The 18621-nt window shown below is 40.4% G+C and overlaps 1 protein-coding gene across 1 annotated transcript; it reads right to left on the bottom strand.

Moving 5' to 3' along the window:
* Positions 1-11034: 11034 nt before the first annotated feature.
* MAIP1 (matrix AAA peptidase interacting protein 1) lies at positions 11035-18606 on the bottom strand (the record flags this gene model as incomplete). Its single annotated transcript, XM_026048263.1, has 5 exons — positions 11035-12734; positions 14625-14775; positions 15946-16072; positions 17679-17750; positions 18451-18606. Coding segments are annotated over 5 exons (585 nt in total), but the record flags the coding sequence as incomplete, so codon positions are not given.
* Between the last annotated feature and the right edge of the window lie 15 nt (positions 18607-18621).

Here is an 18621-nt window from a genome sequence, read left to right as displayed (position 1 = left end):
AAAATATCTATGCACTGCTGGCGGGTACGTGGAACCAGGGCAAGAGAGGTAATAATTCCAGACGGAGCRAAGGGGACAGATATCTTTTCCTCAGTCAAACCCTAGTCTCTCTCCTAATATTTCGTTTTTWAAAAAATTATAATACATGATTGCAAGGAAATAAGAGAGTTTTAGTTAGAGAAGGATCTGATTCAAATATCAGGGAAAAGAAAAAGCATGAAATATTTTTATTACCATGAGCCTCCAGGTCTTTCCGACTTTTCAAGCCCAAATCCCAAAACATAACATTAAGGGCATCATGCTGATACATGCTGCGATCCGGATAACAAGCCCTTATTTCTGCCATAGCCAGGGATTCCTGAAATTCCTTAAGCAAGTAAGAGACATGGAGGGCACAGTGACCTTGCATCATTTCACCCTGCATGAGGGCTGCCTGCTAACTTAAAACTTTGCCTACAGCTTCTTAGATTACACTAGGCATTCCTMCTTAATTTCCTTTTCTAAACAGCTGCACTGCCTTATGAAACTACTACTTATATCAGTCCTACAGAAGGTTGAAATAATCCCTAACGATATTAGTAATTTCCAGCAGAAATTTCCAAGAGCACAGTAAGATTATCGTTATCAAATTTTGTATGAGAATAAATGGCAGCTTCTACTTTTTTATCAAGTTTTGTAAGCATTTCCAGCTAATTACTTAGAAAAAGAAAAGAAAAAACATTATCTATAAAATGTTGTTTTCTGAATTAAGTATTCTTTTTTATATGCACTATCAACACTATTCAAGTATGAAAGCTTTTGCTCATTGTAAAAAGACCACTAACAAATATCTGTCACACGTGACTGGTCACTCTACAAAACAGATAAGAGYGTTCCTGTTTTCCACGTATCTACAAGTTTGGATAACAGCTCATGATTTTCACATACTTATCTGCAGAGAAAAATGTACAGAGAAATAATTTTCAAAATAATCTGTATTATATTTTTCTTCTATAGAAATGTATGCTGATTTTTTTTGCCTAGTTGCCCAGTATTGGCTTACATATAAGTCATCTGCCTTACTTATCTGAGAAGGCTTTTGACCATCAAAGGTTAGAAGTTCTTAAGACGATCTTTCATTTCATTTTAATGGAAAAAGATAGTGATTATCCAGACAGCAATTTCACTACTATTTTTCTACTTCAGTGCTTGAATATTTTTCCTAGCTTCTACATGAATAAGCAACGGTCCAATTTTATAAAAACACAAATCTAAAGTTATTCTTAAGCTATGGTAAAGATTATTTTGGTCTAAAATCCAAATTGCCCAAATYTGAATAGGAAATAATGAAAAAGCCATTTTGAACACTCTTTAACCATTGACAGTTGTTAACATCCATCCATCCTGAGTTCCATACGCTCGATCTTTCAAGTCAAAAATGGTATTAGTTCCTTCTGCCTGATTCAAAGAAAGGTTTTCTTCAGCAAGTTAACTTCACTGAGCCCATAATATAAGCAAGCAAGCAAACAAAATGCAAAAATTTAGCAGTGAAGAGACCATGAGGTTAGTATTGTTCATATCTATCCCTAGAGAAAATTATGCTCCTCCAACTTTTGAGTGATGGGTGTGCTGCATTCAGAGCAATAGCTTGTTCTGGGAATATCAAAAACATTAGTTTGGCAAGAGCCCTTTGGGAGGGCAGACCCGAGTTCCACATCACAGTCCTGCGCCATCAATCCTGACATGAGGAAGGACACACACCTGGGTGYCCAGCTCCTGACACTTGTCTGGCTAGAGGTGTTTTTCATCGTGTCTTCCTCRCTCTTGCTAGAGCTTTCCCTTGCTTCCCTCTTCCCTGCTGAGCAAGAATTCTGGTAGAACTGCCAGCCACAAAGGTATTCTGCAGATTCTGGGAATACTGAGGAGMCCACCCACAAATCCCTTCTCCCTGATGCTTCCACCTCCAGGAACTGCATTTACAAAAAAGGCAGTTCATGTCCCTGGAAGAAACTGGGAATGGATAAATGCTTCCACCAGCGAGCATTTCATATGCTTCATAAAGGGTCTTTCCAAGTAAGTGAATGCAGACAAACAGAATATAACTGCGATGCTAAGGAAAAACATATGCTTTCCATATAGAAACAATAAAAACTTTCCAAAAATGTCTTTCAAGAATCCCTTTCTTCCTCAGCCAGTCAATGGAGTCCAATCACAGGAAGCCATCTGGGAGAAGGAAACATGTCTGCCTCGGCTGGAGCTGCACTGTCCTTCCAGTATTCCGGAGCGGCTTCCCTTCCAACTAACCTGATTACTTCCTACGCTTCAGTTCTTTCCCAGGCAAGGTCCCCTAATCCGTGAAGCCTGCAACACAGTTCTCCATTCCTCACCTCTGCGGCCCTACTGTGTGAAACACGTGCACCTGAGGAAGGAGGGAGATACCACATTTGTTCTACTAGATTCACTGCTAGGGGAATTTAGGGTATTTACTAACAAGATTCACCTAGGAGCAAAAAAGAGAACCTCAAATGCCAACACACAGATGAAAAGATCTGCAGTTCTATCCCATCAGCCACCCAAGGTCTGGTTCAAGTGCTGAGACCTGACTTACACAGCAGACCAKGGCTCTTACTGCATGGTGAGCTTAGGTCACCCTTCCTCCTCTAAAAGGGGCACAACTGTTGAACAGACAATTGTTAAGAAGCAGGAGCACCTTCTGCTTTCCTTTCATAACATTTCTGCAATAGCGTCGGGRTTTATAAGGAGGACAAAGCTTGAGGTAAGCTAACGAAGAAAGCAGAGAGCATGCAAGTGARTGAGTGCTGCATTTCTTCTCTTTTGGCTAGTCAAGCAGTACACCCTGTAAGGARATTGCTGAAGCAAAATACTCTGTGCGTCGCACTGCGGTTCAAGCTCTGCCCCTGTTCCACACAGGCCTTTCTTTCTTCCCTTATCCTGACTGCCAGGAAGGCTCAGTTTGGCTGTCTGCATATCCCAGAAGACTGATAAATAGGAAAYAGAATTAAGAAGTAGAAAAACAAGCTTCTGATACTTAAGACTTATATCAATATTGGAACAAGAAGTTTAGTCTCGTATACAGGTCAGGGAGGCATRTGGAGCACAAACACCGAGCGATTTGATTCTTGAGGAGAGCTGGAGAGCTCTGCGGCTCCGAGGACACCAGGGCAGAGCTGCTCGCAGCAGTTATACCCGAACCAGAGCTGTATGTAGCGCAGCAGAGGATCCTGTGTGACTCTAAAAGCAAGTTAGGGCAGAGTAGCCCTGGTGTTGCACAAAGCCGGGCTTAGAACTGCCCTCCAAGGAAGAGAAGAAAGTCACTGCTCCTACTACAGCACAGCAACGTGCCCGGTCACACTCAAGAACATATTCCAAACTGTTCCCGAGGAATCTCATCAAATTGGGAAATGAGTCCCAAAAACAAATAAATAAATAAATAAATAAATAAAGAAGGAATCTAAAACCAGAATTACAGTGCTTGCAGCTTGGCTGGCACGGAGGTTGTTACTGTGAAAACAACATCGGCTAAATCCCTGAAAACATGCAAAAATTAAACAGCAAGAGTAAAGCATATAATCAACATGGAAGAAATTCTAAAGTCCTTGTTTTTAATAGTCTGATTCTCATATACTTAATTCTGGAACTTGGGGGTTGAGTTCCTATATTACAGTGCCTTCAAGGTATGTCCTACAGACTCCTTTTTTATTAGGCCATTTTTCATCTTCCTTGTTGCACACAGGAAATCTGACAGTAGACAATTGAAAAGCCCTGAAAAGAGAAGATTCAGCAGGATTAGACTTCCACTGCCTGCAGCACACAACAGATTGCTCTCCAGAAAAGTAACACTGCAATTTATTCCTATCCTGCAGCAGCAATGTGTTACCTGCCACAGTTATGCAGAACTATTTAGCTGTTTTCTTCAAATACCTAATGCAACTTGCACTCTGCAAGAGCATTAGTAGGAGCTGGTTTCCTGTGTAATTCACAGCAGTTTACATGCTTTTCTTCACCACTTCCATTTTCTTCACAGAAAACAACTTCGGTTTGAGAAGCCACCTCAACATACTTGGTGTACACTCATACTTAAAGCAGTTTAAAAAGCAGAGTTTATATTGCAATGTCACGATCAGGGTCTTTGGAAACAATAATCTAAATGAATCTAAATTAAAAAAAAAATCTAAAACAATAATCTAAATCAACTAGAGTAGACTGTAATGGTACCACCAACCAAACCAAAGAGTTTGTAGCACACCAGAGAACCTTGAATGAGAAGCAGCACATGAATAAATACAATGCAATAACATAATTCATGTTAAAATGACAGGGTATTAACTATGTGCAACTTCAGCCCTGGGAATACGAAGCAGGAAGCACTTTGGGCATGTGGGATCTTGATGACAGAAATTACAAATCTGGTCAGTGCTTTGTTTTTTGAAACACTGTGTTGGACAGAACACTTGAAAAAAAAGTACATATCTAGATGTGGTCTTAAATATCAGGACTAGCAGTTTAAAACCAGCTCAWCAGACAGCATTGGGCCACTTGCCTTGGATTACTTCATGCTCCAAATTACCACGGATTCAATGAAGGAATACTGCAATGGCACTGCCAGGACTCCACAGCAGAAATGTGGGCAAGAAAGGCAGACTTCAAATTAACCTCATTGAGGACTAACTGGGCAACACGGAGGGCAACCGTGCTTGGGAGAGGGTTGCATATGCGAACAAAGGCTCCAAAATAGTACCGCAAATCAGGCTCAAAGAAGGCAAGAACGGTAAAACAATTACATATGGGGCTGCTCAAGAAGAAAACAGGAAATATAGTGCACTAGGGAGAATATAGGAGATGATTAAAACAGGCAGCCTATTGTGAGTACAAACAAGGAATTAAAGGAGATGAGAAAGGGTTTCCAAACTCCCCCACAAAAGCTCTTGCAAACCACAGAATCCAGCAAATCTGCTAAGGAGAAACCAGGCAACACCACAGAGCTTATTCGATCCTCTTTGCTCCGCAGCTCAGGCCGTACCCAAACRGTGTGGGGAGGGTACTTCAATAAACATATGTCTAGTGAAAGTTCAAGAAAAGTAGAGCAGTAAGGGAAGATCACACAGCAGAAATGTAACTTAAGAAGCATCATCTTAGTAAAGCAGCAGGGAGATGAATGTGTAAACAGTGAGGCCTCCTGTGCTCACACAACTGGCCAGATTAATATACGAGTGAATATAAAAACTTTATGCATCAATTAAATTGTAATGAAAGATAGGATGGCATCCATTTACAGAGGAAGGGTGTGACTGGAGACACGTGCAACACAGGGCATGTGCTTTGACACTGTGGACTGATGAGTTTTCAGAGCTGCTTGTGCCCGGAGCTCAGCTTCTGAGACAATCTGTGACAGAAATACAGACAAGTAACAAGACAAGAGCTTGTGAAAATATGAAAACAGTACACTTTAATGCTGCCATTTCTCTAGAATTTTTAAAATATCTGAATCTGCAAACTATTTTTTARCTCACTTTGAACAAAAAGCAAGAAGAACCCAAATCATTACCGGTCACACACAGTCAGAAATAAGGCTAGGGAGAATTCTCAAATTGTCTTTAGTAAGATGCAAGAAGAAATTAGATCCTGCAAGGTAAGCTTGGGAATACACAATACAAGTAATGTGTAAATTAGTGGAAATTATTCTAACACCAAATAAATCCTGCAGCCTCATCTGAAGCAGAGTACTCAGCTCTGGTAAGGCTATTAGGAGACTCTGAGATGTTTAAGCCAAGACAACAAAACGATCGTGAGATTCCAACAAGATTCATATGTGTGTGAACAAGTGTCACCAGCTAATGTTGCAGATTAGCTGCTGTACAAATGCTGGATCCACAAGTTGAATAAAGAGGGTTGTGTGAAAGCATATGAGCCAAAAAGCAAGATGTTCATTTTATTGCATATCAAATGCACTAGCTTCACAAAAGGTACTGACTACTGCTTAAAAGAAGGAACCAGGATCTTGCAAATCTAAAAGGCTAAAAAGTTCACATTTTAAAGTTTTCTGARGATCTCGCTCATGGCATGGGCAGTTTGCTATAAATACTCCAAAATACCTTTACCATCTCTCAGCAATAGAATACCTTGTCCAGCCCTGGCTAGTTCATGTTATTTAAGAGAGGAGGGAAGAAAGTCCTGAACAACACGAAACTCACAACATAAAATGAAAAACAAAGGAAAACCCTTCCCTGACTCAGAACACAATCATAAATCCTAAGATTTTCCTATACTTACTGTTTCAATACAAGATGCTTTATATTAGGAGAAAGCTGAAGACTGATGAGAATAGGGAATGATTAGCATGGAGCTCTAGGAAATTCAGATTCAAAACATGACTTGCCTATTTGCTTCTGAAGCTGCACTGCAGAATAAATTTTAAATAGACACCTAACCTAATATTTTAGAATCCAAGCCCTGGTAAGCCTACCCTCTTTCCAAAGAGCTGTACAAATGTTTCGTCCCCCTTTCAGACACAGGGCAGCAGCCTGGSAGCAAGAGGGCAACCACGTAGCTGAACTCCCTCGCCGCTGGCTTGCACCCTGTCCCCAGGGGCAGAGGCTCTGCTACAGCAGCGGGACCAGCACCTTCCGAGCGAGCTTCTCAGGCTCAGGCCACACAGATTTCTGTGCAGTGGTAACAGAAATCCCATCAGTGCACTCTGCACCCCTGGGAGCAGTGATTTCCTGGGATTCTTCAGGGCAGAAGCTGCGGTGGCAGAATTGTAAACACCTGGGAAACRGCTAATCCTTTGGATCTTCAGTAAAAGCAACTGTGGGGAATAAAAGGGAGATAAAAACAAATGGTCTTTCTAAACAAACAAAAAATGCTACCTCAGAGAATCTACAGGCTCACTGAGAAATTTTGAGAAAAAAAAAAAAGAGAGAACAAGATGACTGCTAAAGAGGAGAACAAGAAAACAGCTAACGAGGTTCTTTTATAGGGGGTGGTCTAGGAACAGAGCTAAAAATCAGTCACCCCACTGGCAGTTATAAAGCACAAAATGACAGAGCTCATTATGGATAATAATATGTGTACTTAGACCATACAAGCAATGAGAGACTCCAGGTCACTTGCGATCCAAGGCAGACCTCTTCACGATTCAATATGCACCCAGCTTAAGTCAGCATCTATTAGATGTTCACCTGTTTAATGGTCAAAATGCTGCATGACTTGAATTCTAGAACTACACAACAAGYCCATTTTCTCAACTGCTTGTTCTCTCTTTATATCACAGTCCCTCGTGCCTTGTTTCCTTCAAAAGAAGAGCAAAAGAAAAAAAAAACACTATTCATATTCATGAGTTCAGTTTATAGAACCACCCATACATTAGAAAAAACTAACATCTCCAGTAATGATCATGCACACATGGGGCTTGAAGGTCCTGAATCAGTAACAATAACACCAGAACACAAATTTCCACATTCACTAACAAATCCATGGGTTTAACAAGGCTAACGCTGCACTGCAGAGGCTTCTGTCTGCACACCTGACAGGCYGGGCTTAGCAGTGACAGATGCTGCGCTTGCTTTGTGGTTCAGGGAAGGGCAGAAAAGAGGGGCTGGCTGTCACCACCTCCCAGGTGTGTCAGTGGGGCAGGTTCAGCACATCCTCACCTGGCAGCGCCCTCGAGCTACACCAGGCACACGGTGAAATCTCTGCAAGGGTAGGGATGTCTCACTCCTGGTTGTAAGCTGGAGGTTCTACCCTCATGCACAAACTAGGGTGTAAGTCCAGCTTGCCTTCTGCAAGGATGATGTCAAATGCAAAACGTAATCTAGTGGAAAAACATACAGACACCATTTGATTCTCTGTGCGTGCTGAATCTCTCTTTTCCTGGAGGCAGAGAGCWGAAACGCCTTCTCCTCTACTAGGTGACCCTGCAATAGCAGCAAATCCAGGATGGAAGGCTGCTCCTGCCAAAAGRGCAGGTTTGGCCACACGGACGAGCTTGTCCGGGCAGCCTGACACGGCTGTGATCTGACCTTGTTTGCACATCCACGGGGCTGTGCTTGCCCCGTCCCTTTCCTCCCGCCTTCACAGCACTATGGCCACAAGCTCCCTATTACGAGCCTTGTTCTGGCTGCGGAGGAGGGAGGAAATGGCACACAAGAGAAAATACAGTGTGTCTAATTTTAGCTCTCCTCTGCTTCTAATGGCCTGACTTCAAAGGCAGCAGAAACACTACGTACTAAGTCTGCTCCCATTAAAGCCAGTGAGAGCTTTCCCATCAACTTTAATAGGTGCAAGGTCTCACGTTAGGAAAAGCCTATGTCACTGGATTCAGATAATGTACTTAGCACACAGACTTGTGGCAAAGTGGCTGTTTTAAACAGAGCTGTAGATGTATACAGAAACCTACTCAATGCTATTTGGCAGGGTTGCAAGAAAAATGAAAAGATAGCAGACCAACAGGAAAAGAAAGGTGAAGGACAAGGAGGTAACTGCATATGACTTGTTGTGGACGGGATCGTCACTCACTGTGCACCTCCATTTGGCCCAGCTGCTTTGCTCCGGGAGARGAGCCATTGGAGAAGAGAAGAGCCATTCATTCTCCCATGAAATGGGAGAAGAGCTGCGTAGGTGACGCTTTCCTGCAACCAGGYAGCCCTTCCTGTGCCTGTGCAGGGTCCCGAGGACACGGACCAAGCTGCCATGTCCCTGYGAGCGGAGGGACAAGGCCAGAAGCACCTCTTCTTGCCCAAGCTTGTACCCCGCCACGTAAGGTGGGAGCTGCCCCACTGCAACCCACAAAGAATCTCCATAGCCTTCGCCTGCAGCGCCTGAGGCTGAGGCCCAGGGGACAGAAACCAAGCTTAACCAAGCCAACAACTAATGAGAATCAAACGACTCGCTAAGATACGAAGGATGATCGTCACCATTCTGACAAGCAACATGACTTTTAGTACTAAGCATCTTTTCAGCTGTAAGAGGAAACTTGAAAATAATTAAGTATAACCTGAAGTAAGAGTAAAGTTAAGATACTTTATAAAGTTAAGATACTTAAAGACTGGATGGAGCCCTCAGCCCTTAAAGCTGAATGGGGCCCTCAAACCAACCAGAACAATACAGGGACAGAAGGGAAAGGAAACAGAACTGACATGCTAAGCATTATTTGAAAAGTGAATTTAAAAAAAAAAAAAAAGACCCACAAGATTTGCTACTGCCAGTGTCTGCCAGACACTAAGGTGCCTTAGTCAATTCACCCACGACTGCTTTTTTGCATTTGAAGTGCTGTTAACCTTGCCTCTCTAAAACRGGTACGCACTGCACAAACAGAAGAGACACCGTGGTTTGCTCAGGATCCAAGGCAACAGGAATATAAAGATTTGTTAATAAGACAAATAAGACAAATGTAAATGATTTAAGTTGCGCTTAAATGAAAATCAATTCCACTTTACYCAATTCCTCTTCCTCATCTCCTAAAGCTAGTCCCTTCACATCCATGATGACTTTGTGGCCAAGGCCATCTACTGGTGAATGGGATGTGTGGAGCTACAGGGCTTTGGTTGCTCCGATTCACCTTGTGCTGGTCAGGATTCGCAGACACGTGCAGCGATACTGCGTGTCAAGCAGCTGATTAGTCTGAAGCAATGTCTAGTTAATAAGTACGATCACAGTTTGGGAAAAGGAGGACATAACTAAAGCATTCCTCAATACCACAAGAACCTCAAAGAGATGTGGTTTCATGCAGGGGTGAACAAAACGGACATGGCATCTTTAATCCCTGCATGCCCAGTCTGGGTCTACTCATCTTGACACCTGACTGCTCAGTGCAAAATGAATCCAACCTGTCAGCTCTGCAACTAAAGATGCAGATTATATCTCAAAAATCACTACCAAAACAAGTAACCCTGTCTTCAAGAGGTATTAGGGCTTGTGTGATGAACTTTACAGGCTAAAGCAGCAAATATTTTAGAATGATATGTGCATCCTCAGTGGCAATACATCTATTTTTTATATATTTTATATACATATATACACATATATATATAAATTAGTACGCTCAGCATATGAGCCTGGATTACACTTTTGCAGGAAGGAAGCATAGGAGAATCCCACACAGATTGGTTTGTATACTTCTCAGAGCACCCACTACTTATTCCTAAATCATGGAAGAGGTATCTAATAAAACACTGCCCTTACACCATGTTTTCTTTTCCTTTTTTTTTTTTTTTTTTTTTTAAATATGGTAACACTTAATAATGATGATCTTTAGTGAAAGGTGTTAGAATGATGGCATTGGAAATCACTTCTAATTCCAGCACAATAGTCTCCTCCATCTTAGTCTGGGAGATGTAGGTGATCTGCTAAGATAAAGATAAAAACAATTGTTCTGTCCTTTCTACCTGAGAATTTGGAATARTCTTTACAACTTGCAGAAGTTTATTCACTATGAGCTAGGTTGAAGACACCACATCACTTCTTTAGACTGGCTATGTAGAAAACAGAAGCTTCTGTTCTATATCAACAATGGACATGAAAGGAAAATGTCTGTTTTCACTACGCTTAGTAAACCCGGTCTCTTTTATATATATTTATGATACATTTATGGTGTGGGTAGTTTTGCACTTGATGAAGACTYATAGTCTCTAGGATATATTTAAGGAAGCTTAGAAGAAAAAAAACAAACAAAACAAACTCACCTTTGAGAAGTAAGATAGTACATAAAAATACTTACGTATATACGTACCTAAGATAGCACATATAAATTTCTGAATGATATCTTACCAAGATATCTTGATGATATTTTTGATATCTTCAAGAAAACTGTATTATTATCAACTTAAGAGTATGGTTCATATCAACTCACCATTTTACAGTGATCAAAATCAGGCTATTATTAAAAATCAATTTATTATTATAATTTACTAACCAATAACTTGATTAGTAATCAAGCTATTATTTATTATCAATTGATATTAATATCAGTAATATCAATTATAACCACTAGTAGGCTTGCACTGTTTACTGAAGCGTCTGCTGGACCTTCACTTCAAAAACAGAGCACTCACTATGAACAGGACAATCCCTTATGTCATGACCGTCCTTTTTGACATATCCAGTCAAATACAAGTAATTCAAGCTAAGTGTTAAGAGTTACTAACATGCATAGACAGGTAACTTGATWTAATGTGAAGGCAGACACTCTCGAATATAACGAGGGCTCTTTTTGATAACACACATTCTAAAATTACTTCTTTTAGACATGCATCTGCACATGCCAATAGCATTCTGCTTATTCCTGCTGAGACTGCACTACAAACAAGGCTGAAGGTTGCAGCCTCCTGCAGCACCTCATTCTGTGGCAAGCTGGACAAGTGGCAAACTAGTGCCCTCAGTTATGAAATGGCCCACAAAACCCCACACATACTTCGGTATGTCTCAAACTCCTCCAATCTGATCAGGTACAGAGTGACAATATGCAATTTTAAATAGAGAATTTTTGTATTTTCTCCCCTCAGCATAAGGCTCTTTGTCCACTGGCTAGATCATTGCTAGATCTATTAACCTTAAGAGCTAACCTTGTGAACAAAACACCTGCAACTGTTTCACCACAACTTGACAGAATAACACCACTGAGAAGGTTTAAACAGTCTTATCATTAAATTACCTAATCAAAGGGGCTGAACTATGGGAAATTTAACTGGTACTCTCCAACTGCAGCTCCTGTAAGCCATATTAATTACACTTCTTTTACATTTTCAAAACGCCGTACAAATCTATTCAACATGCCTGGGTCAGAAGTTTTAGCTTTATCTTTAAAGCAAAGATGAGGACACAGAACTATTATCATGAACTGCTGAACTGCACCTAATAATCTCAAACAACTTAGAGCATGGACTTAGCTGTTCCAAAGACAGCAACATCTGATTTTAATGATTCACTTACTTCTCTGAGAAGCAGAGAGGACTTGACTGTAATGTGGTCAGTCCCCTTTTTAATTCACTGTTTAGGTTAATTTCTCTCCTTAAGCCTCTAAATTTGAAATTGCCTGCACAGTACTTAATTGGAGGGAGTATATTGCTCATATTACTTAAAGAAAAAAAAAGAATGCTTATAAGTTAAAAAAAAAAATCTTGGATCCATTTTCCCTGGGCAACACCAGAAATTTGGTACGGGACAGACTGGAATGAGAGGGGGAAAAAAAAAGATAATGGCTCTAAGTTTCTTATCTCAAACACACATTCAAAAGCAAGATTACCTGAAAAGGTACTGTTGATGTCTGGCAATCTAAGAAGTCCATCTATCTCTATTATCTCAAATATTATTCAGTTAAATACTGTACATTCCCTAGAGAGAGAAAAAAAGAAACATGAAAATAACTCAAGAGGGCTACCAGCCATGAAAATGTTGTGCATCTCCAAGCAGCATCACTTTGTGTGCTGCACAAATAGCCTGGATGCGCGCTAGTACCAATTAAATTTTGGATTAGCCTGCTCCAAGGAAAAGGTTTCGTTGTAATTCTTCAGTATAGTGTAAATTTCAGAAACAATTCTAGGAAACAAATATACAAAATCCATCCTTCTTTGGGGCAAGACAGGATGAAAGACAAAAGAGACCAAAAAATGCCTGATGTCACAACATTTATAGTGGTACACAGAGACACTGCAGAAGACATTTATTCCAATAGYTTTGGATGTTCAATCCGTGTAATAGTCCAGTCTGGTTTTGCTCCTTCTGTAAATTCTCTTTGAAACCTGGAAAAGGCAGCACAAATAAGTGACATGTTATTAAAATCCGCTTGGTCCTTAAAAAGCTACTAACATCAACAAGAAAACATGAAGAAACATTTCACTTGTCCTTTCATTGGTCCTTATTCCTGTAAGAGCTCATTAAGTTCTGATGCTTATGGACCAAAAGGGAAAATCAAAGTGACTCCTACTGCAAGAAACAGCCCAGTGAATTTACGAGGAGTCTTTACTCTGATTTCAAAGCATTTTGGCTCAGATTCCACAGAAGGGATCACGCAGCAAGTGTGAAGATCTTGCTATCAACACAGTACCAACTTGTCCTAACAATAGCCATGAATATAGGAATACAACTTTGTGGCAAAATAATCCTAAATTTTAATCCTAAAGAAAAGTTTTCACTTTAATTAGACGGTAACTGTGTTGCAAGTGAATATGCCACATGCTACACTCTGATTTTTTTACTGAATTGTATTTTAAATACTTAGAAGTACTATATTTTCAGAAATAAGACAAATCAAGCTAGTACTAAAATAGTACAAGAAGCACTAAATTTGTCTAAATTTAGATTCCATAGTTGCCAGTGGGAAAATGAAAACACAAACTCTATTTTCAAAGAGCCCTTCCCCTTCCTTTTCTAGTCATCATTACCTTCCTCCCTGACCTTGCCAGTTTGGGCTGATTGTCACTTAAAAGTCAGTCTGAATTGAAGCTCAGTTGTGGAGAAGCGCAGCGTGATCTCATTGCTTTGCTGTTACGCATCAGTTTACTTCTGGAAACTGCCTTCCCCAGACATCCGGACACAACAGTAACATTCAGCTTCCAAAGTCTCTCATATCATTGCCCCTTTGAGTCTAGGTGAGCRCTGTCAATAGCAGAAGGAATGCTTGCTTGCCAAGATAACTCTCTGCTAGGCATCAGAAATTCATTTTAGTGCCTCAAGCGCACTTCTTGAGGTTGATGGGAGTGTGAGAAGCCTCCAGCACTGAGGAAAATGCTGAATATGGTTAAGGGACGGACCCAGGAAAATCCATCCGTGAGAAAAAAACCTTTTGTGTCCTCAGACTGCCTCTTTTACTCTGGGGCTCCACGGCACATAGGCCCAGAGATTCTCCAGCTCAAATATGGGTTTAGAAGTCACTGATCAAATTGTATTTCTGAGATAAGACTCCTCATTTTTCCCAACTTCTGAGAATGTCTTTTTCAACACACTTTGCCAGCTGTGCAGACATTTTTTCATTGCTGACACAGTAAACCATTAATAGACATTATTTGGAAATTCATCTACCTGACTAATGTGTGCTTCAAGAGCTGACACCACAGCGGCACGAATTATCCGAATACTGGATAATGTTTGTCTTTTATTCTTCAGCAGAAAGCATTTGGCTGCATATTTTACTCTTTTACAGACCACATTCTCGAGCTAATTGCAGTACTGACTTTTGTGCAAGAAGTGACAAGTCAAGACCACCGCGCTTAACTGCCTGGCTTGACTGCGTTGCTCTCAGCTGCTGCAAGAAACAGGAACCAGGGACTGACACTGGCCTCTTCCCTGAAAGTTGCAGGAGCAGCACAGGAAAGAATCAGAAATCCTATTAAATGTTCCAAGTATTGTCCTTCCTAATGGAGGAAGAGTTCTCATTATGAATCAGTTATCAGTTCTGAATCTCAAATTCAGAAATGAGGTAACAGCATGATGACGTTAAAGGTTATTTAAAAAAACTGCCCCTAGAATAAAAACTGGAAAGCTGGACAAGAGCCTAGATTAGAGGCAAGGTAAAACAAAACACACCATGCTCTACTCAGAACGCTTCCACTTCYCAAACTAGTCTCCACAGAGTTACACTATCTATATGCCTATATATAGTTTATGGCAAAGAAAAGGACAGGGAAACGTACTCATAGTTTGCTGTTAAAAGATGTTTTTTTTCTTTTGTATTTTCATCTCCAAACATAATCTGGAAAACTTTGGCTTCACCTGGTACCTCATCCGGTAAATTAGCACCATTCAGATACCAAAATCGCATCAGTATCCTAACAAACTTTCTTCCTGTTAGAAATAAAACAAAAGCAAAGTTAGATCTCTTGAGTAATACACATTTGCAGTCGGCCAAATACTCCTAATTACAATATCACATATGTTCTCCTGAGACCCAGAAAGGGCAACTACCTTAAGCCAAAAGGAATGCATGATAGAACAATGAACARTAAGACCGAAATAAAACTACCATGTTCATGCTGTTCAGCAACAATAAAATTGCTTGCAGCAGAAAGGTATGTAATACATGATGAGTTTTGCCTGATATAGTATGAAGTCAAGTTACACGGTTACTACAGGTTCCAAAGGCAACTGTTGATGCTCCATATACTTTTGTAGTAGAGGAGCTGAAACTCAGGAGCTTGAGAGAAAAAAAAAAAATCTTCCCCCACCTTCAGTTCCATAACAGGAAAAAAAAATAAAAAATAAAAAATAAAAAATAAAAAAATAAAAAATAAAAAATAAAAAATAAAAAATAAAAAATAAAAAATAAAAAATAAAAAATAAAAAATAAAAAATAAAAAATAAAAAATAAATCAGTTTGAGAACTTGAAATCCTCACTGGAATACCCATGCTTTTACTTAATTGGACTATGAACCACCTCAAGGGTGTTTGACAAAGAACCAAGTGCATAATGCTGGCATTTAAACAAAATAAAAACTTTTTGGAGCTCATCGTTAGTTTAATAACAGAGATGTCCTAGAACAGCTTTTTGTTTCCATGAAAGCAGGGTATAAGGGAAAATCAACAGAATTCATTTCATTATCCAGTCCTTATTATTCTTCTTGCAAGATGTATTTTCATGGTTCAAATAGACAGCTTTCTGTATAGACTGTAATTGTTTTTGTAAAGTTAAAATAATTTTAACATAATAATTAAACAAAAATATTGAAATAATAAAAAATAAAGTATAATTGGAGTTTCTGAGTGGTTTGAAATGAATTAGGATAAATAACGTAACAATATGATATCAGATAAGAGGAAGAACGAGCAAAACTTAAACAGAAGTCCAAATAATACCACAACTCATTAACCATAATGGCTCTCAGGCTCTGGTGTAAAAGGAAGCCAGGGAAGGAACAAGGAACAAGAAATAGAATTCAAAGAGACCTCTGTAAGGAGAACATCTGCTTGGGGCAAAGCTGATTGCCCCCTGAAACGTTTTACAAGTCTAAACATACCGTCGTCATCATAGTAAATCCGAACGTCTCCCTCTGTGGTGTACATGATTTCGTCCAAGTCAGCTGCTAAGGCGTCCCTGTGGCTGTCGGGAAGCAGTGAAATCTTTTCCTTCAAAACTTTAAGGGCCTAAATTTAGAAAAACTGTAGCTTAGTTTTTCAGCAGAACATTGGAGCAATAGTTTTTACCACTATTAATAGAGGGAGAGCTCTATCGCATGACATTTAAATATACAACAAAGGCGTTGAAAAAGCAGTCGTGCACCCCCAATCCCAAATTCACTTCTATTAAACAAAGTCTGTTTAATGAACAGAAAATTAAAAAGTTACTATCAAAACATAACCTGGAAAGGAAAGCATGTAAGTCTAAAAAAAWATCAAGTTTGCTTCTGCAATCATACTCACACTCTACCTTCTCACTGCTGTGCTCTATCCATACTTTAGCTTTTGATTGAATTATTCCTTATCTTTCTTAAGTTTCTTTGAAAAGAAATTGTACTACCTCTGCACTTAAATTTGTTATTCAGGGATCCACATTCCCATTAGAAATGGCTTTAGAAACTTGCAAACCAGAAAAGACTGAAAAATCATTGCTTTCAAAGTGAAGTTTCATGGGACATTCATAGACTTAGCATAGGATTGTCCTAAGGATCTATACAACTGTTACAATGGGCAATTTAAAAAGTAAAATGGATAGTTTATGAATTGAACATAACCTCAACCACCACATGACAACACAGGTCTCAAGGAATGATGAAGCTGTTCAGTGTTTATTTTTAACTTATACTTAGCTCTTAGCCAGCTTAAGTTGCCATTTTTGAATAATAAAGAAATTCAGAGGTCATATGGAAGCAAAAGAAGCAATCTTCACTAGAAGTCATTGTATTTACGAGAAAGAAGGATAAAATTGGGGAGCTGGGGGGAAAGAGCAGCTCTGATATCACAGCCTCAGTCAGCACATGTCCTGGCTACATGGGGTTTTATATTGGCCTTCACCACCCCGAGAATGTAAGATGAGCAGAGAAAGAGCAGGTGCTCTTTCAAAATAACTCCAAGAAACAAACTCACATTTTATGGCTATCTCTGCTCAGCGAGAGGAGACAAGATTGTCCAGTGGGAATGCACTAGAACAGCACCAAAATTTTTGCTTCAAAGGCAGGGGTGCCAATAGAGGGGGTGAAGCTGACATCCAGTAACATGTTGGGCAGACTCAAAGCTGGAGCAGCTCTTTAGCTTGGCTCTGCTCCATTTGCTCTCYCCATCCCCTGGGAAAGCCAGGACAACTTCAGCATTTAAAATTTCATWAAAAAAAAAGGCAAAACACACAGCACTGATGTTTAACTAGCCAGGTCAGTAACATCCCTGAGATCATGACATAAGCTTGAGGCCTCCCACACGAGGCCAACACTTGGCTGTATGAATTGCTGGGGGCTGGACACCTGTAGGGACAGCAAGGATGAACAACAATAGCCTGATCGCGGTGCACCCCGTAAGACATTCAGCTATACGATCCTCTAGCAATGGAGGCATGCGACTCCCCTCTCCCTCCAAAACCCACAAACTTCTAATGCTTTCCAATACACTTATCTTTTTGGAATTTGGTCCCTATGTTCAATAGGGGGGGAAAAAAAGTTATTTTTTCCTATACCTTGAAGTTAAACATAAAGAGTTGCAAGATGTATGGTCTTTTGTAACTGAGAATCTATTAGCAGAATATGAGATGGGAAATATTTACCTCCTCTGACACAAGTTCTTCCAGCAGGTCAAGTTTACGCTGAGACAGCAGCTTAGAAACAAGAGAGAAGGCCTGCAAAAAAAAAAAAAAAAACCAACACATGAGCAGCTAAGCTGGATTTGCAGTTTATGTCATCATTCAAATGCGACTCCCTGCATTAAAWAAAAAGGTTTATTTGCTATTAATGAAATTAATTTGAAAGGTATAAAAAGTTCAGGTTCAAAGAAGAAAATATATTGAAAATGGAGAAATAAATGCAAAATTTACTTCAGAAAATATAATAATCTATACTGCTTGGATTTACTCACTCTTAATTGAAACTATCTACAACTTTCTCTGTAAATAGCTTCTTCTCTTGCCTCTTTTCCCAACCCATCTCCCAGTTTAAGTCAAAAGAGAAGTCCAGGCTAATAGCAAAACCCTCTGTGTCTAGGTTAGTCTCTAAATCTCAGGAAATTGGAGCACTCTGCCATCCATTTTGTAGATACAACTACATATGATTATGCCGCTACATATTCAGGTAGTGCACTAGTAAAATACCGTGAGCATGTTCAGGTTTACAATAAAAGCCAAATAAATAAATTACAACAAAAAGAGGTAAGGAAGCACACGAGTAACCGGGGGCAGTTCTGTCTCTCCGTGAGGCCTTTCCCCCCAGCCTTTCTTCGCGGGGCAAGGGGGCGGCCTGAGGGCCCGTTTTCACCTCGGGCCTGGGAAGGCCCCGCACGCAAGGCCGGCGCTCAGGCCCGCGCGGCCCGTCCCGCGGCCTCACCTGCTTGGCGCCGCGCGTGAACTCCTCCACGCTGAAGTCCGGGTCGAAGTAGAGGCGGATGAGGAGGTAGCAGACGCGGGTGCGCAGCCAGAGCGCGGGGCTCGTGATGCGAACCACCACCACCTTGCGCTGCGGCGGCGGCGGCGGCGGCGGCCCGCGGCCCTGCCCGCC

Source organism: Nothoprocta perdicaria, unplaced genomic scaffold, assembly GCF_003342845.1.
Source record: "Nothoprocta perdicaria isolate Ctin4 unplaced genomic scaffold, notPer1 scaffold_11, whole genome shotgun sequence".
Lineage (NCBI taxonomy): Eukaryota > Metazoa > Chordata > Aves > Tinamiformes > Tinamidae > Nothoprocta > Nothoprocta perdicaria.
This window is presented reverse-complemented; position numbering and strand designations above follow the sequence as displayed.